General features: G+C 54.1%; 1 protein-coding gene across 4 annotated transcripts in view; it reads left to right on the forward strand.

The window, feature by feature from the left end:
* The window catches only part of PAX5 (paired box 5), a 140962-nt gene extending 125605 nt beyond the window's left edge, over positions 1–15357 (forward strand). For all 4 annotated transcript variants that reach the window (XM_075739786.1, XM_075739787.1, XM_075739788.1 and 1 more), the window contains 2 exons: positions 1881–1967; positions 10313–15357. In XM_075739786.1, the coding sequence (XP_075595901.1) occupies positions 1881–1967; positions 10313–10389 (164 nt within the window). In that variant the 3' untranslated portion in view covers positions 10390–15357. The remainder of the gene's footprint in view (positions 1–1880; positions 1968–10312) is intronic.
* Positions 15358–15734: the final 377 nt, after the last annotated feature.

Genomic DNA, 15734 nt, shown 5'->3' on the forward strand with positions numbered 1-15734 from the left:
TTCACCATGCCTCACTCTTTTAGAGTGGTCACGGTGACGGAGGTAACCTTCAGGTACTGAAGTCATCTATCATCCACGACAGGGAGCAGAGGGGAAATGCAGATATGATGTGCTTCACCAGGAAGGGAGGTTTGGAAGCCGCTCTGCTTTCCATGTCTCGTGGTGAATTAATGCCATTCCTTAGAAGCAGTAATGAAAACCTGCTCCGAGCTGGAGTAGAAACGTGGCCAAAACAGCAAGTGCTGAGCGTGGAAGTGCTTGCTGCTGCTGGCTTCAGACCTCGACTCATTGCCCTGTCCACGGACACTGGTCCAGGGGCAGAGAGCAGCTCGAGGCTGGTGGGTGCAGTCCGAGGGGTCCGAAGGGCTGTGGGGAACAGAGAAGGGGGGTTAATGGAGACTCCCTGGAGCAACGCAGTGATGGGCGGCTCTTGCCATCAGCACGTTCAGCGTGTTTACGGGCATCCTTTGGTGCAGGCTGAGAGGCAGCTCAATTTTACTGAAGCAGCACTATGTGGAGACCAAGCTACCCTGGACCCGACCCTGTATCTTCACATCCACCTGTGTTACGTCTGTATTGGCAGAAAATACATTTGCAGGCATCCACAGCAGCTGCTGGGACTACACGGCTATCACAGCCGACCGCGCTGCCGAGCCGAGAGCTCCCCCCAACAGGCAGCACGGTGGCATCACGACGCCTTGACCGGAGCATCGTCCCCTCTCCCGTGGGCCGTGGCAGCAGCTCAACAAAACCATGTCCTGAGTGAGGAGGCCACTCACAGGCTCCAGGACCTGCTCGTGGTCCCCAGGGCAGGTCTGTGGGTCATGGTGGCCGGGGGGGCTGAGCCCAGGGCGCTGGACACGTGGTGGCGGGGGTCTGCTGCTCCGCTGAGTTAAAAGCAGCCCTTGGGTTTCGGGGGGGACACGCCAGCGCCGAGGACCAGAACAGGGGAAGGTCACAGCGAGCATCTTGCTGCAGCCCGGCAGCCCTCTCCTCCTCTTGCTCCGCGCTTTCTGCTGCTGTGCTGTGTTGTGTGCGGATATATTCGTGTGTGAGAGAGGGAGAAGGAGAGGAGGAGGAAAGAGAGGAGGAAAGCAGGAAACTGTCATTTGTGTAAGATTTCCTAATAAATCAGCAGCAGTGTTGGTATTTGCATGGTGGTGGAGCCGGGTGCGCTGCCCAGGGTCAGAGCCCCACGGTGCAAGGCTCTGTCTTGAAGAGCTTGCAGCTGAAGTATGAAACGGGAGGTGACATGTGAAGAGAACAAACAGATGGGGAGAGCAGGAGCTGGCGAGGCGCTAAATAGCAATAACTCTTTGAGCCTTTTCTGTGCCTTTGTCTGGAGGGTTTCAACGCCATCTGAAACTGACGCAAGCATCCCTCTCCTTGGGTTAAAGTGATGGACGGATGTGTGGCACGAAGACCATGTTCTCCTGGAGAGGCTGGAAGGGTATCCAGTATCTAGAAGATTAGCTGGTTCACCTCCTGCCGGCAGAGAGGCTGTCTGAGCAGCCCTGTCCTCGCGTTGTGTTTCTTGCCCTGAGGGCTGTAGGGCTGTAGAGGCAAGGGCCAGCCCCGTCGGTGTGTCCCAGAGTCCTCGCCATCCCTCCTCGCTGTCTTGCTCCTGCAGCACGGGCTGCCTGAGAAAATCCCACCAGCTCATCAAGGCTGGGCTGCAGCACGAAAAGGATGCATAAAAGACGGTTGAACGTCTTTATTTAATAATCGCCCACCCATGTTGCCCTTCCTCAAAGAGCGAGTGCTTTTCCTAAGGCCATCGCTGGAGCACAGCACGCACTGAAGAGCTCCTTTCCCCCACAAGGGTAACTGCGGTTTCAAATCAAATGATCTTTTGTTTTGTCTTTTTCTCTCTAACCTAGGGAGCGAGTTTTCTGGGAGCCCATACAGCCACCCACAATATTCAACATACAACGACTCCTGGAGGTTTCCCAACCCTGGACTCCTGGGTAAGTTGCCGTCCCAGGGGATCGATGCAAGGTGTGCCTTGTGTGCAACCCGGCAGCGATCGTCTGCCGCTGGGGTGGGCAGGATGCGTCTCCTGGTGCGTTCCGAGTCCCTGTGCTCGGCCCCCATGCAGGACTGCAGGTCTCCATTGGGGCACACAAATGCTCTTTGGTTCTCTTTGCCAGCAAGAAGGCCCTGCCCAAACCTCTTGTCTTCCCATTTCTGCCCCATAAAATCTTTCCAGAGACACGGGGTGTTGCCCAAAGGCAGGATCCCCATTTTTTTGAGGGTAAGGAATCCTGTTCAGACAAAACTTGGGGTGCCAGGTTGCTTATGGCCGCACACGAGCCCCATCACTCCCCACGCTGTTGTTTCTCGCTCATTCAAGCACTTTGCATTTCTCCCCGACCTCGTGTTGCGTTTGCTCCCCAGTCGTGCGTTTGCCCCATCCATCCCTTCCCTGCAAGGCGCCGCTGTGCCCCGCAGCAGCCTCACTGACGCCGGCACGTCCCTACAAGCGGTGGGGGGCAGGAGCCCCATGGCTCATGCAGGATCATGGCCCTCATGTGAAGGATAAACATAATCCATTTTACACCACTGTCAAAAGCTGGCCCACTTTGACCTTATATACATGTAGCATGCAGTAATTAGAATTTTTCCCTGCATAATTTGCATGGATGAGGTAAGTAAAATACCAATTAATTGTCATCTCTCAACACAGGAGTAGCATGCCTTAGAGATTTCCAGATTTATGGATGACAGGGCTGTTATATGTGACCTCCAGCAGCGAAATAATTTTGAATTTTTGTCATACTTTTTTCATCCAGTTTCTTTGTTTTAAGTAATTGAGTCCCCATGTAATTGAGCCACCCAGGCTGTATTCATCATGGTTCTTGTCCTTAAACAAATCCTCGGGGAGCAATAGACAGCCTCTGCCTCTCATGCCATGGTGCTGGTATAATGCTGCTATTTGCCGTGCCACATTTAAGGGTTTGTTAGTGCTTCCATCATAAATCAGCGGACAGCTCTCCAGCTAATATGGATGGGCATAGCTGCACAAAGCCAGGGGAGTCCCTGCGCTTAAACCCGCAGTTTCCATGGCCACAGCCGGCAGCGCCTGCGGGATTTTGGCTTGGCCGTGCGGAGAAGATGCTTTAGCCAGAAGGAAGAGCACGCACTGTGCTTTCTTCATTTCTAATTTTGCAGCTCCTTTGGAAGCAGGAGAGCTGCTTTAGCAAAGCTCTGCTGCACGGACAGGCCTGGGAAGCCAGGTTTTGGGTGGCTTTTTAAATTTTGCTTGCAAACCGGTAAAGAAACTGGCATGATATTATAAATAAATGAAAACCCAGCCCCAACCCTGCCCTTCCCCGTGGAGACAGGGCTTTTGGCGAGGCTCTGGGCTGCACACCGCGCTCCCGCCTGTGGGTGCACACCTCCGTGGGGGCGGACATGCACCCCGGAGCTGCACCGGAGCCGCAGCGGAGCCAGCCTGAAGCCATCCCAGAGCACCGCGCTGCCCCGCAGGGATGGGCAGTGGCCCTTCGACTCCGACAGCAGCAGGTCATGCCCACAACCTGCTCGGCTCTTCGTTTGAGATGACGAGCTCGTATGAGCTCTGAGTGTGCTGGCAAGATGCAGGGCAGGGTACGTCCCCGTGGTGCCCCGAAGCCGGTGGAGATGGACAGGTCTGGGTCAGGAGAAGAGTTTAAAACAGAGGCTGGTGAGGAGCCAGCCACTTGCTGCCACGTCACCTTTTACCTGTGCTCATTCCCTTTTTTTCCTGTTTTTCCTCTTTTCTCATTTCTTTTTTGGATGATACATTTTGGGGGCAAATTCTGTCTCGTCTTTGACCATGGTGGGAGGTGCACCGTATGAGCACGGCTGAAAGGATGGCGTGCTCCCTGCGGCAAGGCTCGTGCCTCAGGCTGGCGAGGATTTCTGCAGCAGTGTTTACTCAGCAGCATGCTGTGAACATGTGGTTAAATGAGGCAAGGGCACAAAGATTTGGATGCTACCATTTTCCTTTAGAAACTGCAGCTTTATTGAAATTGGAATGTTTCACAGTATAATGACAACACTGCTGGCATTTTTTTGCTGGCAGGAGTTGTTAAAATGTATAATCTTAGCTTCCTTGTTTTTATCCTCTTCAAAATAATTTGTTTTGGTATTTTCAAAATCTTATCAGTCACTGCACAGATAATGTTATATTGCTTTGAGTGTACAATGACACACCGATTTGGAGTTACAAGACTGAACATTCTGATCCATCAAAAAGAAATAGAACTAGGAATTTTTCTTCCGCAGCGAGTCCTAAGGGTGAACTTACTGTTCCAGTTCAGCCTGGTAACAAAACTGGGAGTTCTGGAGTTTTCTGGAGGGGGAATCCCCTTGTCTGACCACTAGTAGTTTTAAAATACCTGTTTGGCTGAGGAACTGCTGAGCTGGTCGAGAGCTGGCGTAGCCTGTCCCCGTGCTGCTCGAGTGCCACGTGGGCACCATGTAGGAGCTGGGCGGTGAGGTCTCGGTGAGCCGAACCTTGGGATTCCCTTTCATTTCAAGCCTCTCTGTCAGAAAAGCACCAAAAGCAAAATGGTTGTTGGTTTGGAAAGGCATTTATTAGAAGTCAGCATTGCAGAAGTCCGTGACACAGCACCGAGGTGGGGAAGCCCAGCCCGCTTGCCCGTGGCACACAGCGCTGGAGGACAAGGCCGGCGAGCTGGTGCTCCAGGAGATGCTGCAAGGTCCAGGTACAGCCGTAGGACCCGAGCGAGGATGGGTCCGTGTTCAGCTGTCGGCTGCGGGTCGGACACGTCTCTTGTGCCCTGCAAAGATCCCGCTTATCTCTGCCTGCGTGCCTGGGAGCCTGATCCTGCACTCCCTTCTCCCTAGCGCCCGCTGACCCCACTGCTAATCCAGGGCAAGTAGGAATCTGTGGCAGAGCCTTAAAATCCTGCTCCGAGTCTCCTTGCACACCCAGAAGGCTCTGTGTGATGAGCCCGAGCACCTGCGGTGGAGAGGAGGTTAATTTAAACTATATCCAGGATGCTTCCACTCTTCTCAGGAGTATACGTGAGTGCGTTTAGTAATTCTCTCCTGAGAGCAAGCTCTGGCAGTATCAGCCTCAAAGCAGAAACCTTGACAAAATGAATCAGGACTGGTACATGGTCTGACACAGTTTGTTTTACTGTCCCGCTCCCTTCACCGAGATGAAAGTGTAATACTGTAAGCACTTAACAGCACCTACGTTCAATTAATTCCCTGTGCTGGCAAGGAAGAATTGCACCGCAGCAATCACACCGGGACTTTCACAGGTCTTAACCTGTACAAAGGAGCTAAAAGGAGAGATGCTGTGATCTGCGAGTGGCAGCAAGAAAGGATACTTGGGTTCAAAAATTCTTTTTGGGTGGAATAAAGAGAATAGGAACAGAGAGAGACGAGCACGGTGAAAAGGCTTTGGTCGTTAGTCCCCGGTCTTTGTCCCATGAGTCTGGAGCAGCAGTGAGAGGCGTGAGCCGCTGTCTCCACGGGAAGGCAGGACCGTGTTGTTGGCGTGCAGGTGGTGGGGGTGGCTGTCTGGCCCCAGCAGAGCACCGGCTGCTCCCCATCGCCCCTGTGCCGGTGCTGCCCACTCCTCTGCACCGGGAACCCGCCTTTGTTGGCCCCAGCTGGCGCGGGCACTGATGCAAATGGGTGGCCGTGCTCCCTGCTCTCCGAGGCAGTCCCGACTGCCGTGCCCCGTAGCTGTTGTGGAAGAGGAACAACCAACCCACAGTCCTCCAGAGTGGTTGGCAGAAGCTGGGGCAGAAGAAGAAGTCAGTTACCTGCTGCAGGTCTGCGGCGTCTTCCTGCTCTCCCGCCCGGTCGTTGGCCACGGTGGCCCCCACACCAACGCCAGCGCTGCGGTGGGGGAACGTCGGCCTTTGCTGCGTGGGGTGGCTCAGTCCCACCAGCATCCGGGACTGCCCTGGGACGGGGGACCATCTTTTTTCTTTTTTTTTTTCGCCGAGTGACCTGCAAGCAGTACCGTACAGGGGTGCACATGGAGGTGCACACACGCACGTGGTGGAGAGCAGCCACGTGCGGGCCTGGGGCTCCGTCCGTCACTGCCAGCTCATCGTGGTGTGCACCGGCGTGGAGCCAGCTCACCACGTGCACTAAGAGCGGGAAACAGCAACACAGTCTAACGAAGAAAAACGATTCAATTTTGTGCTGGCTTGTTGCAATAACTTCTTTACCATTGTTGTTCATTGCATTCGGCTTGACGCTGCTCGCGGCGGGTTTCGTTTGATGCCAGGTGTGGTCCCTGCGTGCTGGCGCGGTGCTGCGGCTGCCGGTGCCGGCGTGGCATCCTGCGAGGGCAGGGCTTGGAGCTGGTCAGTTAGGATTAGATTCAGTTCTTCTGCGGGTTTCTGTGGAAAGATTAGAGAACAAGTAGGCAGCAGAAATGACTGTGTCAAGAAATAAATTGATGGTAGTATGAATTAGAAAGGGAAAATGACAGAAGGACGGACAAGTCTGTTCTGGATGGGAGCATGGTGACAGGGAGGAAGAGTGAATGCTTTGTGATGTGATGTTTTCATTTTTCACTGTAAATACAAGCTTTTTTGATTTCACTGCTGAAAGGCAAACTGGAAAAATCAAACTTGAGAGAAGTGTAAGGCCTTTGGAAAGCATGAGAGAAATATTGGACTTTGGTAGCTGTAACTGAGTCAGAACAGCAGCGGAGGAAGAGGGAGGGGGAAAGTGAAGGCCCTGACCCCAAAAAGACCACCCTTTACCCCAAAACCTTGGGAAGCGGTGCATCCAGCTCTGGTGGGACCCACACCTTGCTCCGTGGGTCAGGGTGAAATGGTTTGGTGCCACTGGGTCCCTTCCCGGGATTTTCCACCCCTTTGCCTGAGCTGCCTTGGCTGGTGCTGGTGCTGGGCACCACCCCCCTGCTCCCCATCCACCTCCTGGTGCTGCGGAGGCGCAGGACCCCAGTTCCACCCGGCCCTTCACAACCCATGCGGCGTTTTACTGCGAGGTGCTGCCTGCCCCGCGAGGGACGATCCCCGGGGACTCCCGGGCAGCAGGAGTGGCCGTGAGGTGACACGGACAGACAAACTGGGCACCCCCGAGAATGCGGCCCCCAGCTTACTGGCTACAGAGCACACCCCCAGAACCCCAGCTTGGCAGGACAGGCACATTTCAGAGTCTGGTGAGCTGTTTAGTTTGCCTTTGCTTGTTCAAGACATCATTTGGCCAAGGACGGCTGCCATGTTTTTAATTGCTTCAGTTTCGCTGGGATACACAATATACCACAGTTTATTTTAGGGTGCCCATGAGGACGGTGTTCACTGTCCTTGTGAAGCTTTCCAATGTTCTACTCCGTGCAATACGGTTCCTGAGGCTGGGGCTTGTTAACCTGACAGTTATCTGGAAGAGGAGCATCCATCCAGCCCAGGACAGTAGTTGTGGTGCCCTCAGCAGATAACGCAAGACTGGCAGCTGTGCACTTCTGCAAGTGTAAATGGGATGAGGACCCTCTGAAGGGATCTGCTTTGCCTCCATGGATTATGGCTTAAAATACTTACCTTTTAGTTAATAAACCTAGGTGAGATGGGCTCCTGCCTAGAAGTTCTGCAAACATCTTTCCAAATCCTTAGCCTGGCCAGTGATTTCACCGACTGTCTTGAATTACTCTTGTGTATGGTAAGACGACCCTTCTAGACAACTGGGACCACGGTCCCGAAGCTTGGTTTGTCTTCTTTAAACCCAGCCCTTTGCAGCGGATTTGCACAATATTTAAATTGGGATGTGTGGGGCGCCGAGGATGGTGCTGAGGACAACACAGACCCCGACCCCGTGTACAAGCTACCTCAGCAGTGACAGATGCAGAAGCCACGGTCCTGTAGCCAAACTCCATTGTTTCTGACCCATCGTGTTGCAGCCGCAGAGTATCACATGCTGTGGTAGGACTCTGATCATGAGAAAGAAGTTTCTTCTCCATGGCTCTGCCGAGGAGCACGTTGCACATACTGTGCAATAGCAGATGTTGGCTGAGCTCTGTGTTTCGGCTGCGTTGGCTTGTGCTGCCTTGGAAGTGAGCGGGGTGGTGAAGCCCGAGCTGATTTCCTGACATGATGCTCAGGACAAAAGCAGCCTAGAGGAAACAGGGGGACTTGCCTGTGAGATGGATCCTAGAGGATCCACAACAGCGAGGTGGGGTGGAAGAGCCCGTCCTTTCAGGAGGTGTTTCAGTTGGCGGGGCTGTCTCCTCAGGGTGTCCTCTCGGGCAGCACGGCTTATTTCACCAGCCCTGGAATCCACTCCAGGCAGCTCACTGAGGCCGGTTTGGGGAGAACATGGAGAAAGCCCTGCATGTTGCAATTACACCACCATCCTGAGCTGACGGTTAACAGTAAATGTCCATGGGCTTCCTCTTAGAGGCTGGGGATGTGATTCTCACTATGTGCATGGGGTTTTGAACCAGCAGCCCTTGAGCAATCACTCAGATCGCTTTGGGGTGAACTTCAAAGCCTTCGGCTGGAGGCTGTGCAAGAGGAGGGGAGGCCAGGAGGTTCTCCAGCCTCCAAGGCGGAGACTCCTTGGCTCAGCGAAGAGCAGGGCATGCCAGCTAGGTTCTGCTGCCCACTCCAGAGGGTGTGTTGGGGCAATGGTGGTGGAGCAGCCAGGTGAGCGGGGCTCTGCCACGCTCAGCCCATGCCCAGGTGCTGGGCGGCCATCGGACCTGTCCAAGCAGGGTTTGCCGAAGTCCGAGGTGGGAAGTGAACAGCCGAAAACGCACCTTTGGCTTTGCTGCCACCGATACTTTGCTGAGGGGTCCCCAGACCCCACTGAGGTCTGGTGGCACCAGCTTCTCCTGGAGGGCCCCACTCCTCTGCCTCGCCAAAGCTGCAGGAGTTACCCCCTCTGTCACAAGTCACATCCCTGGTCGTGAAGACCCTCAACCGTGTCTGCTGGGCTGCTGTCCCAAGTGGGGTAAGGGCAGGGACTTCAGGATGGCTGGCAGCTCCTGGGTGGGTCACTCGTGAGAGCAGACCCTACAGCCCAGCCTGCTCCAGAGCCGTCCCTCGTGTTGGCTCTTTGTAGCTTGTCCAGACCTGCCTGGGGTTCTCAGACGCATGTGTCCGAGTGTGAGTCCTTCCAAGGGGCTTCGTCCACCCTGCAGCATGTCTTGCATCTCATGCATGTCAAACTGCTGCATCTCATGCATGTCAAACTGCTGGAGATCTGGAGACCAAACTGCCAGCACCTTGAAAAATTTTTTGCCCGACTCTTTTCTTACATCGAGTCAGAGTTGGTTTCCTCTCCGGTGCGCTTGGAATGCATTTAATAGCAGGTCCTGTCCGGACAGATTGGTATCTCTTTGATCTGAAGTCAAAGACTCTTCCTCATCCTCGTCCAGGTTTCAGGGGATCCTTTGGTGATCACCCAATCTACCAGCACTTAGCCCTGCGGGGCAGCGAAGTCATTGCTGATATTTTTCAGGCCTTGCCGTGGTAGATGAGTGCCTCGGCATTCATCAATCTGCAAAGCTTTAGGCCTGGCCTGCGTAGTTCTTTCTGGTGTGTCACGCATGTACTCAATCAAAAAATAGAGCATAAATTTGATCAATTTGAGGCTTAAGTGTCCATTCCAAAAGCTGTGATATGGACTATCAGATACTTTGTTGGCTGAGGCATTATTTGCAGGAGGTAGTTGTAAACCACTTTCAGAGTTCAAATTTGTTACCAAGTGAAAGTCAACAATATTTTCTGAAGACAATTTCTCCCTTTAACAAATGCATTGGATGCCAAAGGACTTTCCCTGGCCAGACAGAGGCTGTCACGGTGTCGTGATCCCAAAGGAGATCTGGTAGCGCAAACTCCTTTCCGGAGCTCCAAGGGCACTGCCAGAGCTAAGCAAAATCTGGGGCGTTATTCCCTGACAGAAATAATTTGAGAAAAGGGGAATTGTTGTGGAGTCAAGTGAAATATGTTGAATGCTTTGGGGTTCAACCTCCTCCTCCTCCCAAATGGGAAAAAAAGAAATCAGAGAAGCTAGACTGTGGTAATGTGTTGGAGCTGGAGCATTTTGATGTTCCATTCTTAAAAGTAATACACTTTTTTGGTGAAGTAAATGAAACTAATGTTTTGAGCGAAGGAAGGGAACCAGGTACCCTACTGCAGAAAAGCAAAGCAAGGGTGGCACTGTTCTCATGCAGAATGCATGAATGTGATTTTTATTCTAATTACCCGGCCTTTATTGCTGAGAGCCTGAGCTCTCTGCCGCCCGTGTCGACACGCTGCAAGCTGGCACCTTTCCACCTTTGTCTTCCTCACGGTCGTCTCTTCTCTTGCAGGCTCCCCGTACTACTACAGCGCTGCAGCCCGCGGGGCGGCCCCGCCAGCGGCCGCCACCGCCTACGACCGCCACTGACGCCGGAGCCCGGGGCGCGGGCGCTGACTGCGTGCACCGCCTGGACAACCGCGATGCATCACCTTGCTGCAGCCACGGCAGCCGTGCTGCAAGGGAAGGAGAAAGTACCTAGTAGGATTATGTTAATTGAAATTTTGCTCTTTAAACTTGGTGAACTGATTATTGTTGTGTTCTTAAAGCTGGTCGTGTTGACTGGGTCTCAAATCAAACAAAAAAACAGGAGGAAACGGTTCTCCTCACGCTCTGTGTGATCAAAAACACGCAGTAGCTTCATGTCTTTTGCAGCCGGCTGGCTACTGCTTTAATGGCCTGTGGGTGCCACGGCTGTATCTGGGGATAAGGAAGAGATGTGAGCAGCCCCTCTTGGGGCGGCTTCCTCTTGCTGCACACTGAAACAGGCTGTGAGACTCAAGGCAATTTTCTTTTTTTTTTTTTTTTTTTGGTGGCAAAGAAAAAAATCAGTCTGCTCAATTTTACACAAGCACCACTGTAAATACTTGCTTGTTTGTATGAGAGTGGCTTAAGCATAAAGAGCAACACTGTACAAATATGAACTCAAAACGCATCTGAAAATGTGTTTGAAACTGGTGCACTGATTCAAAGAATTCAGTAAGCTTTAAGCAACTTTGAACCAGGTTAACACTCATTGTGGCTATATTTCGGGCTGATGTTATTTCTGTATAGAGCATCCTATCTGACAGTCGTGTGCGATCACGCTCTATGCTGGTATCAAACACATGGGCGACTGAAGACATGGGCAGTTTTGTGATATTTTACTGCTTAATATTCATCTATGTTAATTTGTCGTCATAATGAGCACTGAAACAAATTCTCTGGTTTCAAGTTAAGCAGCATCCAAGAAGGAATTCCTAAGTAATAGTTGACACCTTACCTACATCTCAATAGATTGTGTGCTAAAACCCAATTATGAAGACCCTGAGAGGAATGGGGAGAAATACCATGGTGATGATTTTTGTTAAATGGACATATTGAGTGGGACGTACCGAGCGCGGGGCGGCCACACGCACTTTCTGAGGCAAAAGGGGAAGGCGCTTGATTTGGGGATCTGTGCATTTCAGTGAAGGCGTTTCAAATTCAAGCTGCCGTAGTCCAGACGTGCGCCTGGCACGATTTTGCCCTGTTAATTCCACATTTCTTTCCTCCTGCTCGGAGAGTGAGCACTAATAGTGACCTGTCCTTCAATGTGCGGCTTCCTGGGGATAACGAAGAGAGGAGAGCGGTACAAACGACCTGCCAAGCAGCCACACCGATCGCGGCCACGTCATGGAGCCAGAGCTGCTGATTTGCCCCTGCAGCCGGCCCCTGCCCCAGGCCGAGGGGCAGCCGACCTCAGTCATGTATGGATGAGAGGCACGACCCCGTCCCCTCCTCCTGAGGGCAGTGGAGAAGCTCCCTGGGCCCGGTGAGATGAAGATCTGGCTGCAGCCTCCTTATCCCCGACCTGACTGTCCCTACCTGCCCCGAGCAGCGCAGGCAGTGCGGAGGGGTCCTGCTGGCACCTGCCTCTGCGTGTGCTGCAGCTGAAGGAGGTTGTTGGGTGTTGAACCTGAGGTGCGTTCCTGTGGATCAACATTCAAGCACAAATACTCGCTTCCAGCTGAAGAAGCATTTCTGTGAAATGGCAGTTCCTGAGTTAATGCTCTCCCCTCTCCTCCTCCCTCCCCACCTCGTCGCTCGTGCTGCGTGTCTCATGTCCTTAGTGGCCACTGACCCACTGAGAAGCTCCCTCTCCAACTCCAGTGGCATCTTTTCACCTTACGGAAACGCAGCCATCGGTTCCAACTTCCCAGGACAGGTGTGTTCAGATCCTCAAAAGCCATGGAGGCAGCCATGTCCCACCAACTTAATGACATTTCAGTGAGATGTTCACAGAGCACATCAGGGATCTTGGCCGGAGTCCTTCAAACTGTGTCCCTAACCCAGAAGTAAGTTTTGTGACAAACTTACCAATGAGAAAAGTCCTGCTTTTCATCTTTTAGCAATTAATAATGAATACACACCTGTTTTTAACTGAAGACAAATAACAGCATGGACAGTTTACACAGGGAATCTTCTGAAGCGTTGCTGTGGGGTCGTCCCTTTCGAGCACCCTGTGATTGCTTGCACCCTGGTGACAAAGCTGCAAGGAGCGTTTCTGTCCCTGGATGCTGGTCGCATGGGGACTCCCCGCGAGCCCCTGGCCAAGGGGTGCACACTGTCTGCGCCTGAGCACACACACCAGCGCTGCGGGCTGCGAAGGGATGAGGCCGCCCAGCACCCTGGCAGAAGAGAAAAGAAACGAGGGTTTGACCGCAGGCGGCGATGCAGGCGATGGCCCTGGAGCTGAGGTGCGCTGAGCTACACCAGCTACGGAGACACCACCCGCTTGGTGACCAGGCTGGGTGAAAACGGGTGTTTCTGTCTGCCGTGAGGGAACAGCAGCTCCCGTCGATGGCGTGTGGGTCCCTCACCACTCTGCGTACTGCCCTGCAAACATGTTTCTTTTATTTGTGTCCTCGGGGGCACGGCCTGTGTGACCTATGCCAATTCAGATAACATTGAGAAGACCAACAACAAGACTTGGGCAGATGCTGGCATGCTCGGGCCGGCGGTGCTTGTGGTTGGGCTGGGGATGTAGGAAAGGTGCGGCGGGTGTATTTCCCCCGAAGGATGCATGATGGCACTGGATGAAGTGACCCGAGGTGCTCAGGCCTGGCTGGCCCTGCCGGGCACAGCGGTGGGCTCCATCCGCGGCCAGGGGTGCGGGCAGGGACGATGCGGGTGCACGGGCAGCGTACAGGTCCCGGCCGGAGTGGAACCCCCAAACTCCCACCCTTGCACGTGCAAGGTGGGCACCTGCGCCTGGCCCAGCTCCCGAAGCGTGGCTCGCTTGGATCTGCTGGGACGGCTTCTCAGCAAGAAAGGCCAGTAAGAGTCGGCCCACTGAGTATGCATGCCGCACTTCTGGAAAAGACGCTTCTTGACAGTACTTTCTGGTTTTGAGAATATTTCACCTGGAGTTTACAAACTGCTTTCCTCAGGAGGTCTGGATTTTCTGTCCATAGTCTTCATCGTGGGAATCCTTCCTCGTGGGAGCGTCTTTGAAAGGCGCTGCTGGCAGAAGGTGGTCCTCTGGGATGGCGGAGATGGCCTGCTGCAACCCCTCCGCCACAGCCCCTCCGTTTCACCAGGGGTCCCTGGGTGAGGTGGAAGCTGGAGGAAAATGGCCCCTTGGGGCTGTGAGGAGGGGAGAGAGTAAGACCGGCACGGCGGTTTGGGGTGCGCTGCCTGCCCTTCGCTCGGGCGGGACGCCCCGCAGCGCAGCGCGTCACTGCAGAAATCAGCCCCGTAAAGTGCCTTTAGGCAGTTTCAGCACAAAACTCTGTAATGCGCTTGGCTAGATGGAGGGTTTTCCAGTAGTATGTGCTCCAGCAATAAATTCATCAAGTACAGGCTGAGAAGTGAAATCTGAGAGTTGGAGAGGGAAAGCGCTGGCGTCAGTCTAAATCAACGGAGGGCACGAGCCCGGGTTACATGAACTGACTTGTGGAGGAAACCCTCAGTCAGACGCTGTGAGAGCGCGACTGTAAAGAAGACATAAAACTCCATGGGCTTAGTTTGCTTAGCATCTGCGACCAAGGGTTCAGCTACGGAGGCATTAGTGCTAGGCAACTCCACTGAGTGCAGAGCTCAGGATGTCCCAGGACCGGATCCACTGACCAAAAGTTTTTTTGTTTGCTGTCAAATCAGAAAACTGCCCCGGGCTGTGGGATCGCAGGGCCAGAGAGTGCGTGTTGGTGCAGAGACGCGGAGACGTCCGAGCAGTGCTCTGATCTGCGCTGGGACTGCAGGTGTCGGAGCAGCCTCGGTGCTTGAGGCACTTGGGAAGGAGACAGCAAGGGAAGCAACAGCGCCAGGAAAAGAAAACAGGAAAAAGGAAAAAGAAAAAAGGAAAAAGGAAAAAGAGGAAAAAGAAACATGCTAAGAAGTGGTTTTTGGAAGAAAGCCTTTCTGACCAGGGAGGGATGGTCCGTGGAGCTCACAGCAGCGCAGTGCTGGGGCACTCCTCACCCCCCCGGCTCCCCGCAGCCGAGCCCTGCGGTGCTGCGGAGCGAGGGCAGCGCGGTGGGCTCGCTGCGCTGGGTCATGGCAGCCGCTTGCTGTTGATAAATTCTCCACCGTGCCTGGTCTTAACTGATGGGGCTGTACTCCTTTTCTTATTTTCTTTAATTTACCTATTCTACACGTCCTTGAGCATGGAGGAGAGAGGAAGCCATGTTACGGTGTCGCTTATTTCCAACCCATAGCTTCAAAGAGCCGTGGCCCGTAGCGGAGGTAACTCGTGTGGCTGCAGCTGCACGGCTGCGACCCAGTGTCCTCCCCGAGCTGTGCTCTTTCCTGCGCGTGTGTGCCCGCACACGTGCCACCAGGACGCGTGAGGCCATGGCCACGACAGGTAGCATGGCACTAAGCTGACCCACCCTGTGACTCTGTCCCAGCAAACGCTGGGAAACCCTGCTTTTTCTTCTGGATTCACTGAGAAAATGACGTTAGAGGGCTAACAGCTCTTGGGTAACGTGCCCTGCAGCCCGCAGGCGATGGTCCTGTACAGGCGTTACCAGGCAGAGCCGGGTCAGGCGACTTGCACTGACACGGGCGCTGGGGCACATCCCACGCCGCAGCCACCACCGCTCCACGCTGGAGACGGAGCGCTCGGTGGCGGCACAAGGCTGGGGACGCCAGCCGGGGAACCCTGTTGTGTCCCTCAGACCGAAACCCACTCTTGTCACAGGTACACGTTACCGCAGCATGACAAAGAAAAATGTCCAAAAGGATCAAAAACAGTTAGTGTCGCTTTTCTGGTGGAGCTAATGAGACTTGACGTGCAAACACTGAGTGAAAAGCATGTCGAAGAGGTGCCTGCTGCCAGGATTGCTCGCTTCGGCGTCGCGGCTGGCGTCGGTGTCAGCTCCGCTCGACCTCTGTCCTGCGGGAGGGCTCCGGGGCAGGAGCCAGGCTGAAGGGGCTGTGCAGGGCACCGACGCAGCGTTGCAGCGCGGGCGTGCGCGCGGGCAGAGATTGACGTGCATGCGTCTGTGCGTGTGCAGGCACGCTTGAGTCTCCTGGACCCCGGGGAGGGTCCTGCAGTAGCCCTGGCCACCACCCGGCCGGACCCCTGTGTCCAGGGTCTTCTGCTCTGCCCCGTCGAAGCGCGACGGGAAGATGGCCGGTGGGCATTTAGACCTGCCTTTTGCTTCGCTCAGCCCCGTGTGGGAAGGAACCTTGTCCTGGTTTTTCACTTTCTAGTGGCCTTTGTACATTCTGAAATTACAGAAACTCATTTC

The sequence above is a fragment of the Balearica regulorum genome, chromosome Z (genome assembly GCF_011004875.1).
Source record: "Balearica regulorum gibbericeps isolate bBalReg1 chromosome Z, bBalReg1.pri, whole genome shotgun sequence".
NCBI lineage: Eukaryota > Metazoa > Chordata > Aves > Gruiformes > Gruidae > Balearica > Balearica regulorum.